The sequence below is a fragment of the Schistocerca gregaria genome, chromosome 3 (assembly GCF_023897955.1).
Source record: "Schistocerca gregaria isolate iqSchGreg1 chromosome 3, iqSchGreg1.2, whole genome shotgun sequence".
Classification (NCBI taxonomy): domain Eukaryota; kingdom Metazoa; phylum Arthropoda; class Insecta; order Orthoptera; family Acrididae; genus Schistocerca; species Schistocerca gregaria.
The window spans coordinates 610,863,727-610,881,728 of NC_064922.1; the positions used below are offsets into that span (position 1 = coordinate 610,863,727).

Consider the following 18,002-nt stretch of genomic DNA (forward strand, 5'->3'; position numbering starts at 1 on the left):
GCCCATCGGTTACTAATGTGTCATCTATCCTTAATGCTATTTGCTGCTGTTCCTTTCTGGTTCTACCAGTCTCCTCTTTCACTATTTCCCATATTGTTTTTATTTTGTTCCCTGACATTGCTATCTTCTTCTCATAGTGCATTTGTTTAGATGTCTGAATTACCTTTTTTAATATTTTACAGTAGTCCTTGTATTTAGCTAAATCATCAGCATTGGAGCTATTCTTGGTCGATAGATGCATTTTCCTTTTTGGCAAATATGCAACACGCAAACGCATATAATCTGATTTCTATTCATCATGTTTTCCAAGGCTGGAAATTTAACAAAACTGGAAATTTAACAGTAAGTGCTTCATGACGTACAGAACAATGAATCCCTTATAAATTTCCTGTCAATCATCATAATATTTTGCTCTTTCATCATCAACTAAATCTTTCAACTCTTTCTACATTGTGTTGTAATGATGTTCCACGACAAATTTCCACTACCTGTCAGTCATGCGAATGACTACCGATATTGAGAATTCTCATCTTTCTATTATGTCATTCTCATTTATTTTTAAAGACTTGTGTTTGTAACATAGCATGCTATTACGAAATAACATTCGATGCAGTAAGGCACGCAGCCGTGTATCACAGTGGCTTCACAGGATGGCTATGTTTTTTCTTTGCCTTGACTCACAGCACAGCTGATGCTACCAGCCTTGAGAACGGTCTCAAGTAACGTTCAGCCAGTACAAAAATTCATACCCCCTACGAATCTAAATAAACCATATAATCATCATCTGATTTTGTTCAAACTTGGTATGCAATCTTTTGTTATTAAGGAAGGGATCCTGTCAAAATTTCAGATTTTTATCTATTATAGTTATGGAGATTGAGAAAATTACTTAAATGTCCTAAAGCTGACACTTATGTTTCAAAACTCAGTTAGGAATGATAACCAAATGTCTTATCATCATTTGAAATCATAACAAAGCTCACCGACTGAACAAATTGCAGAGGGGTGGGGTCGGTCGATCTTTTGTCTCCTTTGCTCTCGGTCACTTTCATTGAAAAGTTCACCTACCTCTATAATACCTAATACCTACCACACGGAGGCCGCGTAACTCAAGTTGCAAATCAGTTCTTTAAGTTCGTTTTCACAAATTTCGGGTGGTAGGAGAATGCAGTTTATTTGCATTAAGCATTTGAAAATTCTGTTAACGTCTTTTTATTCATAAGGAAGCATACAAAATGGCTATCAAGTGCGAATTTAATAACGCAAATGCTCTATCATTCCAAGTTCACTGTTCATCCAACATATCTCACACGTAAAATCAGCCAGAATTCCAGTTAAATTTTGTGGTTTAACAGCCACTAACCCCCCACTATTAGTGAGTTGAACATTTGGTCACTTGAGTGGTCTTCTATGTTAGAAGTGCTCGCCAAAGTATTCCATAAAGAACATGGAATATACCACATAGAATTGTCACTATGGCCGAAAATTCCACACACTCAAAGCTTCAACTAAATAATTCAGAAATATCACACTTTCATCAAAATGTTCATAACTTATGCCATTTTAGTCATGACATGTCCTCAACACAATTAACTCCCTAATTCTTCATTTTGCATACTATTTTCATGGAAACATCTAGCATGGTGTAACCCCGAAGCAAGTTAGCGAGTGACTCTCTCGATGCTCCTCTCCTCTCTGCCTATGTATCTATTTGCACACGGGAACCGCTTAGTTATGATTGGTTATTGATCTGAATGACCAATCAGAATGATCCTTCCAGATCATTCTTGGAACAAAATGTGCCTTAGCCAGCCAATCACTAATGAGATAGTCATTTACGTCATTACAATTTTAATTTCTTATATATTGTTTAATAAAGTAGAATGAAATGAAAAATATTCTTTAAATTAATATAGAAACTTATTCCGCTTCAGGCTTTTATTCCGGCTGCTTACAAAAGCAAGCACACATCGACTTATGTCATCAGCATCATGGTTGCAACACAATTTTCCCACAGTTAATTTTATAAGGTTTTACATAAAATGACATTAAGTTTTAATGTAAGTCCCACAAACACTCTCTCATTCATTCCCATTTATTCACACAACAAAATAATAAACAAACAATAATTCTGAATGATTTTTTTATACCACATAATGTAGAGCAATTAAAGTTTTGAAAAGAAAATTCCAATTAAATGATTTTATACACTGTGAGCTTTGTTATGACTTCAGATGATAATATGAGACATTTGGTTATTGTTCCTAACTGAGTTTTGAAACACAAGTGTCAGTTTTAGGACATTTAAGTAATTTTCTCTGTCTCCATAACTATAATAGATAAAAATCTGAAATTTTGACAGGATCCCTTCCTTAACAACAAAAGATTGCGTACCAAGTTTGAACAAAATCTGATGATAATTACTGTAATTTATTTCGATTCATAGGGGGTATGAATTTGTGTACTGACTGAATGTTACTTGAGACCGTTCTCATGACTGGTAGCGTCAGCGGTGCTGTGAGTCAGAGCCAAGAAAAAACATAGCCATGCTGAAGCCACCGTGCTACACGGCTGCGTGCCTTACTGCGTCACATGTTATTTCCTAATAACTTGCTACGTTTCATGTTGACAGATTGATAGACTGCCTCTTTTTGTGCAAATAACCACTGGAATGTGAACTTCCTTCACACCACAAACAAATAGCTAAGGATAAGCAGCACTGACATCATCATGATTCTGACTACTGAAGAATGTCAAAGTGGTCCGAAAAATGCCACAGACACTGTTAAATGAAATGTCATGCAGTACTTCCTAGAAGAAATGACCGAAGCTGAGACACAATGAGTAGCGTTGAGACAGGCCAGGTCTCTGATCGTACTCGTGCAGTACATCATGCATGTACACAGTTTTATATTCCACGGGCAACCATGTAGCAGACACTAGAGATAATGGCTTCTACGAAGTACAGCTCTTATAAGACTCCCAAAGGATTAGTTTGACCTAACGATTCCCTTACATTATCCACACATGTTTCAAGTTCTGTTGGTCACAACAAAAGGGAATCAACAGAATTGCTGAATCCCAACTACAGAATCCTGTCTCTTTATATGTCTTATGTACATCGATGAGTCATAAATCAACATTAATGTTTCATCAGTGTTCAAGATTTATTTATTTTCGTTTCTAATATTGGCAATTCTACTTTGGTAGAGTGCATTAAAATACGGTAATGTAAGTGTCACAACATAGTAAGACTATCAAAAGTTATTAGAGGAATTAAGTGCTTGGAAAATGTCCCATTATCTTTAGTTTCTTTATTTGCTGATGGGATTTGTGGGGTAAGGTGCACTATTAGCAAGTTTGTTTTTGTGACTGTAAGGTGCCCAAGTTCTTATGAGTATTATTTGCATGTGAACAACTGTAGGATAATGAGAGTCTGAAAATAACACAATATGCATTCAGTTTGCAATTTATTAAGCAAGCATTTGGGACATGAGCTTTGGGTGAAAAGTCTAGGAGGTTACTGACTCAGAGGTGAACTAAACATCAATCAGTCTAGAATAAAATCAGTGAAAATGAACAGAGCAATGTGCAATACAGCTGAGTTGTTGTGAAGAGAAAAAAATACGTTTTTCTGTTTTACTTGTTACAAATTGTAGTGATAGTACCTGGAATGAAAATTGTATCACAGACATACAAAATTTAGCGGAAAGGCAATCTACTCACACAAAGAATAGGATTTATTCACTACAAGGGATGAATACAAGATCCCTCTCGCAACCAGTGCAAGCAGTCTTAAATCCACATCCTAAGCAAAGAAAGTCCAAACCGTATCAGAGTTCTGTCTAATACAAACACTATCCATTAGAATCTGAGTAGCAGCATTATAGCTGTTGACAGCAATGTTGTGCATGATACTCAAGTTTCATGTTAACGCAGGGTGGCACCATTACACCCCCTCTGCCCCAGCACCAGTAAGAAGAACACAGATAGTGCATAGTGCAGAGGAGCCCCATCTGGGGAATGTGGCAGGTAGGAAAAGGCTCAATGGGAGTTGCATGTATCGTCTTGGGATTGGAGGGGGAGGGGGGGGGGGGGATCCCAGGGGGTGGGGAGGGGGGGGGGGTGAGAAACTGATGGCTGATAACCAAGATGGCAGAGGCAAAATTGTTGTCATAAAATTGTTGTCATTGGTACTGGAGAAGCTTGTTGGCTAACACTATGGGATATATCGTGAAGCTGTGGTCGGCAGACATTGTCCCGTAGATCCAGTTTGGGGGAGGACAGTGTCCGGGCTCATGGGATCCTGCTCCAGAAAGCACCTGGAAAGGAAGTACAGGGTGTATACATGGACAAGGAAAAAAAACTTCCTGGAATTTTCCCGGATTTCCCGGTTAAAAATACACTTTCTCCCGGGTGACAGTATATTTTCCCTTATCAATCCTTTGAATGGTTATGGTTTTATACTGGGGCATACAATTTCCCCGCACTTTAGAAAGCGAAACTCAAGGAAAAAGACACTTTTTGGAAATATCTTTGATGTGCAGCAACGTGTATGCTGCGTATTTTCGTATTACGACACCACACATTGGAATTCCACCACACACCCCATGTTACTTTCCAAATCATTGAAATCGAGATTTCAATGCACTCTTGTAAGCCGTTCATAGCTCACGTCACATGATCTCGCCAGCCAATGACATAGGATATTCAGAGCATAGGACACGAGATGTAGTCAGCCAACAGCAACATCACTGTTAAAGTAGCACGAATACACAAACAGGGAAAATTAATAATAAAAATATCCATGGCTTTACTGCCGGTCTACAGTGTCCAACGGGCACAATATTTCGGCGATCATACATGTCGCCATCATCATGTGAACTGACGGACTGAGCTCCTGTGAACATGCCAGCATGGAGACCCATACACAACATTGATTATCAAATACGCTGGGAGAAAAATCAAGAATCAGTGAAAGTTAATAGTTTAAATTAATATACATAGTATTGCTACAAGAAAAGCAAAGCTTTCACACATAATATTGGTCTCAAGCTCCAAGAGAAGGTAAGCTTTCGCATATAGTGTTGACCTTTTTTGCGCGTGTTACACTTTAAGATATATCACACAAATGTGCCAGTAAAATTTTTACCAATGACATAAATGTCTGATCTTCAGGGTTCGAAATTCTTCTAACTGGCTCGCCATCAAAGAGTTGATTTTTAAATGAGAGTCAAACACTATGAGTCAAACACCATTTGCAATATTTTCCTGCGACCTGTTAGAAATAGGTTCATTTCAGCAGTTGCCAGATAGCGCAGTTAACAGGCTACACTGTGCATGGGTAGCTATCATGACGTAGGAAGCCCGTATGTACGTACGTGTAAAATGTTGAAAGATTATACATTATGTCATAAAAGAAACAAGACATCAGAGGATACTGCAAGAGCATCGGAATTTCGTGAACCATATTAAAATGTACACATTTAAAGTGCATACTAAAAGGGCACATTCATATGTCCAGATTCGCAATGAAATAGACCTCGACCTGATATTAAGCTTTTCAATGTGGTTTTCGGGATGTAAATTTTCTTGGAGAACCAGTACTGTATTATATCATGTTTGGGTCTTTATTATGGCATAATGTCATACGTGCTATAAAATGAAAATGTGCACTTGAAATGCAGCAAACAGTTTAAACTAGCCAGTATAGTGGAATTAAACAGTTCGTTTCAAATACATTGACTGCCTCTGTGGAAAAGGTTAACAGAAGCCTAATTTCTTTAGCAAACAGACAAAAATTACTTCATTGTTCTGCAAGGCGATTAATGCTTGACTGTTAGAAAGGTAGGAATAAAATAAAATTTGAAACTAATGACATATTTTGGGCTTGCGTAATTATGTGACTGTGTTTTAATACACTTGATAGCTCCCAGCCACAGATATCCATTTCGTTTTCACTTGACGTGAGAGTAAACGAAAGGGAAACAGCAAAATCTCTAAATGTAAACATGGGTCACGTGGAGACTACGCACTATAGCTCAGGCTGCTCTGCGCATCAGCCCGGATCTACGACATTTGCGAACCGGGTCAATATTAAAAAACGAATTTTTAAAATATGTTCATCTTGTAGTGCACATCTTTCTGAAAAGTCTGAAACATAAAACATATTTATTCAGGGAAATGTAAGACATATTATTTGGTCTTAAGTATGCCAAAGTGCAGTGCCACGCCTCTTCATAAAGCAATTTTCTACAGCACGACCAAACTATATTCAGGAGAGTGGAAATTGAAATGTCTTGTGGTGCCTCTCCTGCTCCCAGTCGGCCGGTTTGGCAGCCTGCCCCCTCTTTAAAAAAATCTCACAATTAATAGCGGATGGGATTATTTATAATCGAGAGAACAAGAACTCCTCAGAAAATCTGAACTCTTTATTGCTTATTTGCTGTTTGTGTGACATAAAATTAAATATAGGATATATAAAACCAATACTGACAAGAGATAAGCAAAAAATTACACATTTCTTCAAACCTTAGCTCCTAGCATTTTTTCCCTCTCTAATCTTGCTACAGCTTTACAAGGTGTGCTTTCGTTTCTGTGAAAGGATGTATTACCTCATCAAAGTTCGTCAAATGTTTTGCTACATGAAAAATCAAAATATCATTATCTAATACTGAAAAAGCTGTTAATACAAATAATACCCAAGACTGGTGTGGTTTCTCCATCGGATTACGTCTATTTTGTCATTGTCTGCTAGATAAAAGAAAATAGGCCTTTCTAATATGGCAGCAATTTTGTAACACACCAAATAAACGAGACTGTTTTGCCACAAATGGCCATTTTCATAACACGACAGGATATGATCCAATAGGTACCAATATCAAATGCCAATTAGGCCTAATACAAGCAAAAAGCTTTATGTTAGGAAATAGTTTCACATTTCATTCATACGCACCAGCTTCTCAAGCATGAAATCGAATAGTAGTATTACGAAATTTTTATATAAATTTGGAATAGTCTTATTCTTCCATAATTTGTGTGAAGTCCCCGTTTCTTCTCCTTCCTCATTCTAACACACAATTTTCTCATCACCAATTCTGTAGCTATTGCTACCACTGTCAAAATTTGTTCGCCGATTAACTTCACTAACCCTGCCAGAATCACAGGGTTAGTTATCCCATGATTATTTTCCGCTTAGGCGTTATTACGTGTTCGAACAACACATTTTCCATGTTTCTTCCAGAATAGAACTTGCGCGGCTACTAGCCAGGGACTGTACTACTGGTCCTTACTAGTGTAGCAACCTGGCCAAAAATTTTCTGTGAAAATTTTGTTTTCTTGGATACACTGAGAAGATAATACGTAATCTTTCTCACCTGTTATTCCTGTCAGTCGTTTATTTCCACTCTGGTAGTCTGAATCCATGGATTTCGCAAGTAATTATAACAATGCTGATCATTCGCAAACCCAATCAACCACATAATCAGACAGCGATTGGCATTCATCCGTTGGGCTTTACTCCCTCAGCTCGTATAGCCCTATCTCCTTTTGTCTGCAGAAAGTTTATTTCTAGATGTGACGAGGATTCTCCTGACAGACAACATGTACACTATGCATGCATTCAGAAGTCAACTTATGATGGAATTCAGAAATCAACTTAAAATGTGATCAAAAATTTTCAAAAACCAACAGGGAATCGTTTCAAAATGATATGAATAATTGATAGGAAAACGTGCGCTGGATGCTAGGTGCTTTGTGAAACAAATTGTTTTCCTCAAGAATATGAATTTGCCGCCCTCTTTTCCCGGTAGCATCTAGCTGCTTGCTGCGATTGCTTGCACAGCCAACAGGCACATTCCTGTTGCCAGAAGCGGGAGAATCTACTACTCAAATGTGACTCAAGTGCACATGCGTATGAGCCCGCGCGTAACTGCTAAAACAAATCAAATGTAAACAGTTGCAACTTCATGCTCATTGGAGGCAATTTGTTGTTATGAAGCACTGCATGGTCTTCCTAAAGCCTTTGACACATTTTCAATTGGCAGACACTTGCATGAACACTGTAAGTCGTTGTTGTATATGGCGCATTTCCTTTGCAGTTTAAGTCATTTTCATTTTTCTCTCTTGTTTATGTTTTATTGTTGAAGTATTATTCTGCAGTAGCGGGATACAGTACTATCCTTTGTTAGAGTATCAGTTCTTACCAGTCAAAAATACAGAAACTTAACTGAAAACTAAAACAATGAAAAATTCCCGGAATTCTAAAAATATCCCAGGTTTTTCCCCGATCTCCCGGGTCGTATACACCCTGAAGTATCGGTCACAACATGTGTCAGTGGTGGACGCAAAATGTCCAAGAGGGTGCAGTGATGGTCTATCATGAAACTGTTTCACCAACAATGGAGCAATAAGCATCCCCATGACAAAGGTGGGGAGAAACCAAACCATGTCATGGGAGGGGAGAAACCGGAACCACATTCACCATACTCTAAGCTTACTAGGAAAGTTGTGGATCTGTTTCATCAATTTTAACAAATTGAGGGTAATACACCAAGCAGATACCATATATGGAAAGTCTAGAAGATAGACCCAGAGACAGGAGCAAATTACATTGTACTTACAGTGGTGGCCCAACCAAACATGCAGTAAGGAACAGATATTACAAAATCACAAAATGTCTTAAGGGGAAACAAGGTTAAAGGAATACATTCAATAATTGAATTAAATGCCCTACGTCATAGCTCAATCTTGTTCAATATGAGCTGTGGATACAATTTCATGTTACATATAATCTCTACCTCTTCTAAAATATTAAGGGTATGACTCTTTCTCCATATGTAAAATTCTTAATTTTTTAAATATACTGACCACATAGTGACCATATTCTCAAAAGCGGATACTTGAGGCGGCCCTTGAACTTTCTCAAACAGCTTCACCGTCTTACCCTGGATGCACAGTGCGACCACTGATAGCTGCAGTTCACCTGGGTTGCTCTCTGTTTTGTTGACTTGCTGGCAAGCCTTCTGGTTCTTGCCTCAGTAATATGTTGCTTTTGGTCCAGCATCTCATCTCACTTTCACTCTTTTGTTATAAGCACATCATTGTTACATGGCACAGAATGTTTCCCATTGCCCAACCTTTTATACATTGAATATCCACCTTACGGACATTAGGGTTTTTGCTATAAACGTTGAGCCTTCTGTATTCTCCACCATGATGTTTAAAGTTTACCATATTTTAATTGGTATTACTTTGACTTATTAGGGTTCAGTTTCTCATTGTTTAGATATGCACCTGATGGTGTTGCTATAAGCCACAAAAATGATAAGTGTGTTAATAAAATTGATCAAGATACAACTGTTTGCAGAGTTCTTGCTATACAATGTACTACCACAGCTGTGGATGCCCTGTCCACAAAGTTGTTTGTAACAAATATGAAAACCAACAAATGAAGCACATCAGCTTTGCACACACTTAAAGTGGTGGCTGCTCAATTTGCTTTTGTCAGCCAATCACATTACGGGACACAAGACCCATGACGTTTCGTGAACTCATACACTGTGGACTGAATATACACAAAAACATTCATATTGCAAGATCAGAAATGAAAACACAAATAAGCATGCAGTGAAGCTAACATACACTGGATTACATATACACTCCTGGAAATGGAAAAAAGAACACATTGACACCGGTGTGTCAGACCCACCATACTTGCTCCGGACACTGCGAGAGGGCTGTACAAGCAATGATCACACGCACGGCACAGCGGACACACCAGGAACCGTGGTGTTGGCCGTCGAATGGCGCTAGCTGTGCAGCATTTGTGCACCGCCGCCGTCAGTGTCAGCCAGTTTGCCGTGGCATACAGAGCTCCATCGCAGTCTTTAACACTGGTAGCATGCCGCGACAGCGTGGACGTGAACCGTATGTGCAGTTGACGGACTTTGAGCGAGGGCGTATAGTGGGCATGCGAGAGACCGGGTGGACGTACCGCCGAATTGCTCAACACGTGGGGCGTGAGGTCTCCACAGTACATCGATGTTGTCGCCAGTGGTCGGCGGAAGGTGCACGTGCCCGTCGACCTGGGACCGGACCGCAGCGACGCACGGATGCACGCCAAGACCGTAGGATCCTACGCAGTGCTGTAGGGGACCGCACCGCCACTTTCCAGCAAATTAGGAACACTGTTGCTCCTGGGGTATCGGCGAGGACCATTCGCAACCGTCTCCATGAAGCTGGGCTACGGTCCCGCACACCGTTAGGCCATCTTCCGCTCATGTCCCAACATCGTGCAGCACGCCTCCAGTGGTGTCGCGACAGGCGTGAATGGAGGGACGAATGGAGACGTGTCGTCTTCAGCGATGAGAGTCGCTTCTGCCTTGGTGCCAATGATGGTCGTATGCGTGTTTGGTGCCGTGCAGGTGAGCGCCACAATCAGGACTGCATACGACCGAGGCACACAGGGCCAACACCCGGCATCATGATGTGGGGAGCGATCTTCTACACTGGCCGTACACCTCTGGTGATCGTCGAGGGGACACTGAATAGTGCACAGTACATCCAAACTGTCATCGAACCCATCGTTCTACCATTCCTAGACCGGCAAGGGAACTTGCTGTTCCAACAGGACAATGCACGTCCGCATGTATCCCGTGCCACCCAACGTACTCTAGAAGGTGTAAGTCAACTACCATGGCCAGCAAAAGATCTCCGGATCTGTCCCCCATTGATCATGTTTGGGACTGGATGAAGTGTCGTCTCACGCGGTCTGCACGTCCAGCACGAACGCTGGTCCAACTGAGGCGCCAGGTGGAAATGGCATGGCAAGCCGTTCCACATGACTACATCCAGCATCTCTACGATCGTCTCCATGGGAGAATAGTAGTCTGCATTGCTGCGAAAGGTGGATATACACTGTACTAGTGCCGACATTGTGCATGCTCTGTTGCCTGTGTCTATGTGGCTGTGGTTCTGTCAGTGTGATCATGTGATGTATCTGACCCCAGGAAATGTCAATAAAGTTTCCCCTTCCTGGGACAATGAATTCACGGTGTTCTTATTTCAATTTCCAGGAGTGTATCTCGAAAACACCTAATTTCTAGTATGGTTTCTTGTAATACACTGAAAGGAAATGTTGTGTAGGTGTCAAAATACGTTATAGATCTTATCTTGGAGTTAATATTTATGTAATATTTGATTATGAAATGGAAAGGAGATATAGTCGAACACGTTTTAGAGAGTCCTGGCTCTACAGCTATAATCAGTAAATGTTGCCGTCTTCCCCTATATGGAAATCAAGAGTCATGTATGTTATGGAACATGAATTTGGATAACAACAGTTTTACAACTAATACACTGAAGTTCACGACAGCAAACACCACCTGTAGGCACTGTGTAGTGCAGATAAGTACAGGGTATTGTAATATAACTTTAGCACTTGTTAAAAGCCACTTAGTTGTTATGTATGGTGTAACTGTGATGAGATACTTTATATCAGAAAGTTTATATCAGGGGTTCTCCCAATATTTTACTTCAGATTGTAAAAGTAAACTTGATTTCATTTTAACATATCTAATGAAGGCCAGCTTTTTTGGTATGACTGAGTAATGGATTGGTTTTGGGTGTTCATCCAAATTATCGGTGCCATTTTTTGCATGATATGTTGTTGACAGACTGTCACTGAATTACCATGTAGAAAAGGGAATTAAAAACTTGGCTGAACAGTTGAAATCACAAAGTTGACACATGTCTAATGGATAGTAGCCCTGACAATCAGATTCTGCTGCATCTATATATCAGCAGTCAATGCACCAATGAAATATTGTCTGTCTGTCAAAAATCCTTTTTCTCAGGAACAGGCAGACATTTCCAGTTGAAATTTAATTCATAAACTAAGGTCAACGGTAGCTTATCAGTGTAATAAATGTAACTTTTTAAGTCAATGCAAATCAAAAGATACAGCCATTTATGTAACAGGTTTTGATTTGCGCAAACTCACTGACCAAAACCTATAGGGTGCTTCCCGTTGACCTAAAATCATAAAATTTAGCAAGAAGTTAGGTTTCACAGTACAGGCTAGGAGAGAAATCCAAAAATATTAGTAGCTAATTACACACACACACACACACACACACACACACACACACACACACACACTTTTGTCATTAGTTATCCGACTTCAGACTTGAAATTAAAACATTCTCAAAAGCCCTGGAATCCTCAGAACCGATATCTCACAAGTATCAATGTCAATAACAGGCTAAATTCATCGAGATTTTCAATTCCTGGAATGGATGAACTGTGTAGATACACAATCAAGTATGTATGGAACCTGCAGTGTGCGACTTCTACTCACACCTGGACTTTTTTTTGTTTGTTTGTTTAGAGAGACAGCTATAATAAACACTCAAACTGACCATACTGTGAAAAGGATAGATTGCTCCTCACCATATAGTGGAGATACTGAGTTGCAGACAAGCACAACAACAGTGTTTTTGTTGTGCCTGTCTGCAAACTCAATATCTCCACTATATGGTGAGTAGAACTCTTATCCTTTTCATAATACTGTCTAATTATTCCTCCTTATTTCCCATTGTTTACACATTCGAACTGTATATAAATGCATGGTTATTAGAGAGCTTCTTGCATGTATCCTCTGAAATCCATGTTGCACCCTACACACATGCACAATTATGAATAGTAGTTGCAATAGTGGTTCTTTCAATTACTTCTTCATTATGACTGCTATAATAAAACAAACACACAAACATAGCAGTTACCTTGTTGTACACACCAATGTAGCTGAGTGTACAAATCTTCCAATAGAAGAGGCCCCAAAACATCAAAATATTGTGTAAACACATCTACAATTGCATAGAGTGCATGATTGCATGTTGTCGTCATCCACTCAGCTTTCTGAAATTAGTGAACATAGATTTTTAGCAAATGAAAGATGAATAATGAATATTTACATCCACAGAATCCAAAAACAATTTACAACACATACTAGTATCCATTCATTTAGGATATTTTTTTATCAAACACTAAAGAAAAGCTTAAGGTCAAAATTCTAACATAATTACTAGTTATGACGAGCATGAGACCTTTAACTTGGCCAAATGAGGCTATATGTAACAAATGTACATTAATTATGTGAAGGATGAACTGCATCCGTATAGTTTTGCCAAATTACTGTAATCAGATGTTAGTGTATGGAGGGAGGGGTGGGGAAATGGAGGGGGGGGGGGGGGGGGGAAGGTTGAAAGTGTACTAATGCACTTTGTGGCAAAGGTTTTTTTTTTTTTTTTTTTTTTATTTTGTACTGAAAACAAGAGTTGATGAGCCGATGACCAAGAGTAATTTCTGGAGAACTTTTCATGCCAATATCTTTCCTGGATCTGATTCTTTCAGAGAAATTTTACATAGAGAGAAGTTTGGCTTTCTAGACCTACATCTCTACTCCACAAGTCATCATAAGGTGTACAGTGGAGACAACCACTGTTAGGTACTTGGCTAGGCACTTGTCTGTAACCAGACTATTTACCCACAGTTTTCAAATCATGAGAGACTGGCTACACGAAAAGAATGGCATGTTGCCAGTGGTTTCAGCTTGTCTTCACGAAAATCCATAAGTTTCTGACTAGCTCAAAGTCAAGGTATTGTTCTCTGTCAGAAGACATATACTTCCAAACACGACACACAAGCACAACTGAAAAATTCCAATGTTTCACATGAAGAGGACCTTCCTTCTTAAAGTCCTGTATTTCAAACAATGGTAGAAGAAATACTGATAAGAACTGCCCACAAATGCTGGACACTTCCACACACTAACTGTGTCATTCATTTTACATGAAATGATGTTAACTATCTTATTGCAATATCATTTTTACAGTCAGTTTATCAAATGACCACTGGATTATGTAGCAAGTGGTTACCATGTACGTTTTTCACCAATAAGTAGTCTTAGAACTAGTTATTTTATATTTTTTCCCCTCTTTTCCATTTTTATGCTACTGGACATTTCTCAACTTAAACCACTAAGAGAGTGATACAGAGAGAGAGAGAGAGAGAGAGAGAGAGAGAGAGAGAGAGAGAGAGTGCAACACTGTGTGCGAATATGAAATTAGAAAGAGATAGAAAAAGGATTTAATGTGTTGTTGTCCAATGTAGTAAAATCCCATTTTAATGAGTCTCGGAAGAAAATAATATTTTTTTCTTAAATAGGGATTTCTCTTAAACAGGGGTTAAGCTCTAGCATTTTATCATCATCAACAGATGGTGTCTTGATTTTTAAGGCAGTAGCCATTTTTTTCTTAAATAGGGATTTCTCTTAAACAGGGGTTAAGCTCTAGCATTTTATCATCAACAGATGGTGTCTTGATTTTTAAGGCAGTAGCCAGAATGAAGAAGAAATCTTTTACGTTAAAAAGTTGTTTTATTCAACTAATGGCATAAGTAAATATGACTGCATGAAAAGGAACAAAAATTTGGCTAGAACCAACTCACCTACACTGAAAGAGAAAAAATAGTTTCCAACTGCTGCAGCTAAACTTACCGCATACGAATAATCATTGCCACCACTGCCACCGCCACCACCTACTGAGGTGGCACGGCATACTGGACTTGCATTCTGGAGCACCACAATTCAAATCCACACCCGGCCATCTTGATTTAGGTTTTCTGTGTTTTCCCAAATCACCCTGGCAAATGCTGGGATGGTTGCTTTAAAAGGGTATGGTTGATTTCCTTCCGCATCCCTCCCTAATCCAATGGGACCTCGCTTTTTGGTGCCCTCCACCAAATCAACCATCATTATCATCCATTCATCCACCCACCCACCCATCCACCCAATCATCATCATCATCATCATCATCATCATCATCATCATCATCATCATCATCATCATCATCATCCCCAAGCCTGCTCCCCCTTCTGAACAATTGCCCAGTTCTGCTTTGCTCTTTACAAAAGCAACATACAGTCCATTTATCTACCTGATTTGTGAAAGATCAGGATGTCAACATCACGACAAAGTCCTGCAATGTCATGCTTGCTGGGATATCTGTGACAGCATTTGGGAAAATCATCCTCATTTTATTCTACACCAACTGATAGTGGACAGCTGCCAGTCGGGCTCAACACAATCTATTGGGTTACAATTCTAGGTAGTACAAGTGTGTGCAAAGCCTGTAAGGTATTTATTCTCATTACATCATTTCTTTTGAGGAATGAAACTGACTTCTCCACAAATCATTCTGTATTTAACTTTTCAGGACGAAATATTTTCAAGGTTTAGAGAGTGCAGGTGACTTATACAGTTAGCAGGAAAACACACCACATCATTGTTCCTGAGCAATGCCATCTCCTTTGGTTGTGCAAGGCACCTGTCAAACTCCTAAGAATCTTTGTACGAATCTCAGCATTCATCCAGGCATTGCTAATAAAATTGTAGAGGCACAGCAGTGTTTTTACGTCTCTAAACCACCTGGTAGTTTAAAATTTTCTGACTATTAATGTTGGCAACTTTTCATCACTGTTGTCACTATTTAAACACAGCAGGGATGTCATTTTCTCTTTTCTTTTAGGTCTCTCTGACACTTTTCCCTCAGCAGAACAAGTCTATGTTTTTGAGGGAAATACATTATAGAAGACCTCCATTGCTATCAACAATGAAAATGTTAATCAGATCACGTCTCTTATCAGCCATTCCAAAATAGTTGTCTCCCAGTGTTTAACATTTTCCAAGTAACGTACTCCATTTAAATTTTGGTAAGAGAGATTAAGGCAGTGTATTTAGTGTTTTGTCTTAAGCAATTCTGCCAGTCATGTGATGTGCTGAAATCTTCAGTGATGACCTTTGAGGTGATTCCTCACACCCCTCTTGTCATTTCGTTTATGGGAATGTTTCCACTTCTCATTCTATGAAGTCATTTTATTATGAGAGGATGATTTTAAGTACTTAAGATTCCAACACACCTCCAGTTTAGCTGCTCAGCTTATCATGTGTGATGTCATGTCTTATGTCACTCCTGATGAATAAATTATATTGTACCAGAGGTAACTGCATATTTCAGATAGGTGTGAGAGAGATTAGTGATGGTAAACTGCACAGTTATGTCTGGCAAGGGTACAGTTTTCACAGTCTTATTGTGGCTTGTCATATAAACCTCAAACTGTTGCCATTACGACCTCCATTCCTGAACACTGTGTCTCACATTTCAACTTTTATATTATAAAAACTGAAGAGCCAAAGAAACTGGTACACGGGCCTCATATTGGGTAAAGCTCCTGTGAGCAGGCAGAAGTGACACAACATGACATGGCACGGACTTGACTAATGTCTGCAGTAGTGCTGTAGGGAACTGACGCCATGAGTCCTGCAGGGCTGTCTATAAATTTGTAAGAGTACAAGGAGGCAGAGACCTCTTCTGAACAGCACATTGCAAGGCATCCCAGATATGCTCAATAATGTTCATGTCTGGGGAGTTTGGTGGCCAGTGAAGTGTTTAAACTCAGAAGAGTGTTCCTGGACCACTCTGTAGCAATTCTGGATGTGGTGTGTCGCTTTGTCCTGCTGGAATTGCCCAAGTCTGTCGGAATGCGCAAAGGACATGAATGGATGCAGGTGATCAGACAGGATGCTTAAATATGTGTCACCTGTCAGAGTTGTATATAGATGTATAATGGGTCCCATATTATTCAAACGGCACATGCCCCACACCATTGCAGAAGCTCCACCAGCTTGAACAGTCCCCTGCCAACATGCAGGGTCCATGGATTTGGGAGGTTGTCTCCATAAGACCCGTAGATGTCCATCCACTCAATACAGTTTGAAATGAGATCCATCTGACCAGGCACCATGTTTCCAGCCATCAACAGTCCAATGTCGGTGTAGATAGGCCCAGGCAAAGCATACAGCTTTGTGTCGTGCAGCCATAAAGGGTACACGAGTGGGCCTTTGGCTCTGAAAGCCCACATTGGTGAAATTTCATTGAATGGTTCGCACGCTGACACTTGTTGACGGCCCAGTACCTACATATGCAGCAATTTGCAGAAGGATTGCACTTCTGTAATTCTGAATGATTCTCTCCAGTCGTCATTGGTCCCATTCTGCAGTATCTTTTTCCGGATTCCTGATATTCACAGAACAGTTGTGAAATGGTCGTATGGGAAAATCCCCACCTCATTGCTACCTAGGAGATGCTGTGTCCTATTGCTCACGTGCCGACTGTAACACTATGTTCAAACCCACTTAAATCTTGATAACCTGCCATTGTAGCAGCAGTAACCGATCTAACAACTGCACCAGACACTTGTCTCATATAGGCATTGCTAACGTGCCATATCCTTCCTGTTTACATATCTCTGTATTTGAATACACATGCCTATACCAGTTTCTTTGGCACTTCAGTGCATATACCCAAATTCCCACTTACAGCTATTTGTATTAGAAGTGAAGCTTTTTGGGGCCTGATGTGACCAGTGATAGTGCAGTAAAAAAAACACTAATCTGCTTTTCAGTACGTGTGGAAGTGGCCACCATTTGTGGGCTGTTTTTATCAGTATTTCTTCTACTATTGTGTGAAACACACACACACACACACACACACACACACACACACACACACACACTGCACTCTGGGTGACAGTAAGATTGGTATCCCACCTCTGTCCACGGCATCTAGACACGCTTTTCCTGGTCGCCATGATTCAAATCAAAGTGGGACTCATTTCTGAAGACAAGTCTACTCCAGTCTATGTGATTCCTGGCTGAAGGTGTGTCTCAGGACACCCCAGACAGCAGAGGGGCACCAACCTGACTGTCACCAGTCATATGCCCTCACAACCAGGAGTGATGAGCTGCGGTGGCATTTCTTTTCATAGCAGGGACACCTTTGGCTGTCATTTGTGGCACCCTTACAGTACAGCAGTGCTACCTTGGCCAGCAAGGTAGCCAAATCTCTCCCTGACTGAAAATGTTTGCAGCATTATGGGGCGGA

At 40.0% G+C, this 18,002-nt stretch overlaps 1 protein-coding gene across 1 annotated transcript in view; it reads right to left on the reverse strand.

Annotated features, from left to right (window-relative positions):
* The window catches only part of LOC126356185 (brefeldin A-inhibited guanine nucleotide-exchange protein 1), a 202,260-nt gene that overhangs the window by 32,531 nt on the left and 151,727 nt on the right, over window positions 1–18,002 (reverse strand). The window contains exon 24 of the mRNA XM_050006963.1: window positions 12,783–12,918. Coding sequence (XP_049862920.1) covers window positions 12,783–12,918 — 136 coding nt within the window. The remainder of the gene's footprint in view (window positions 1–12,782; window positions 12,919–18,002) is intronic.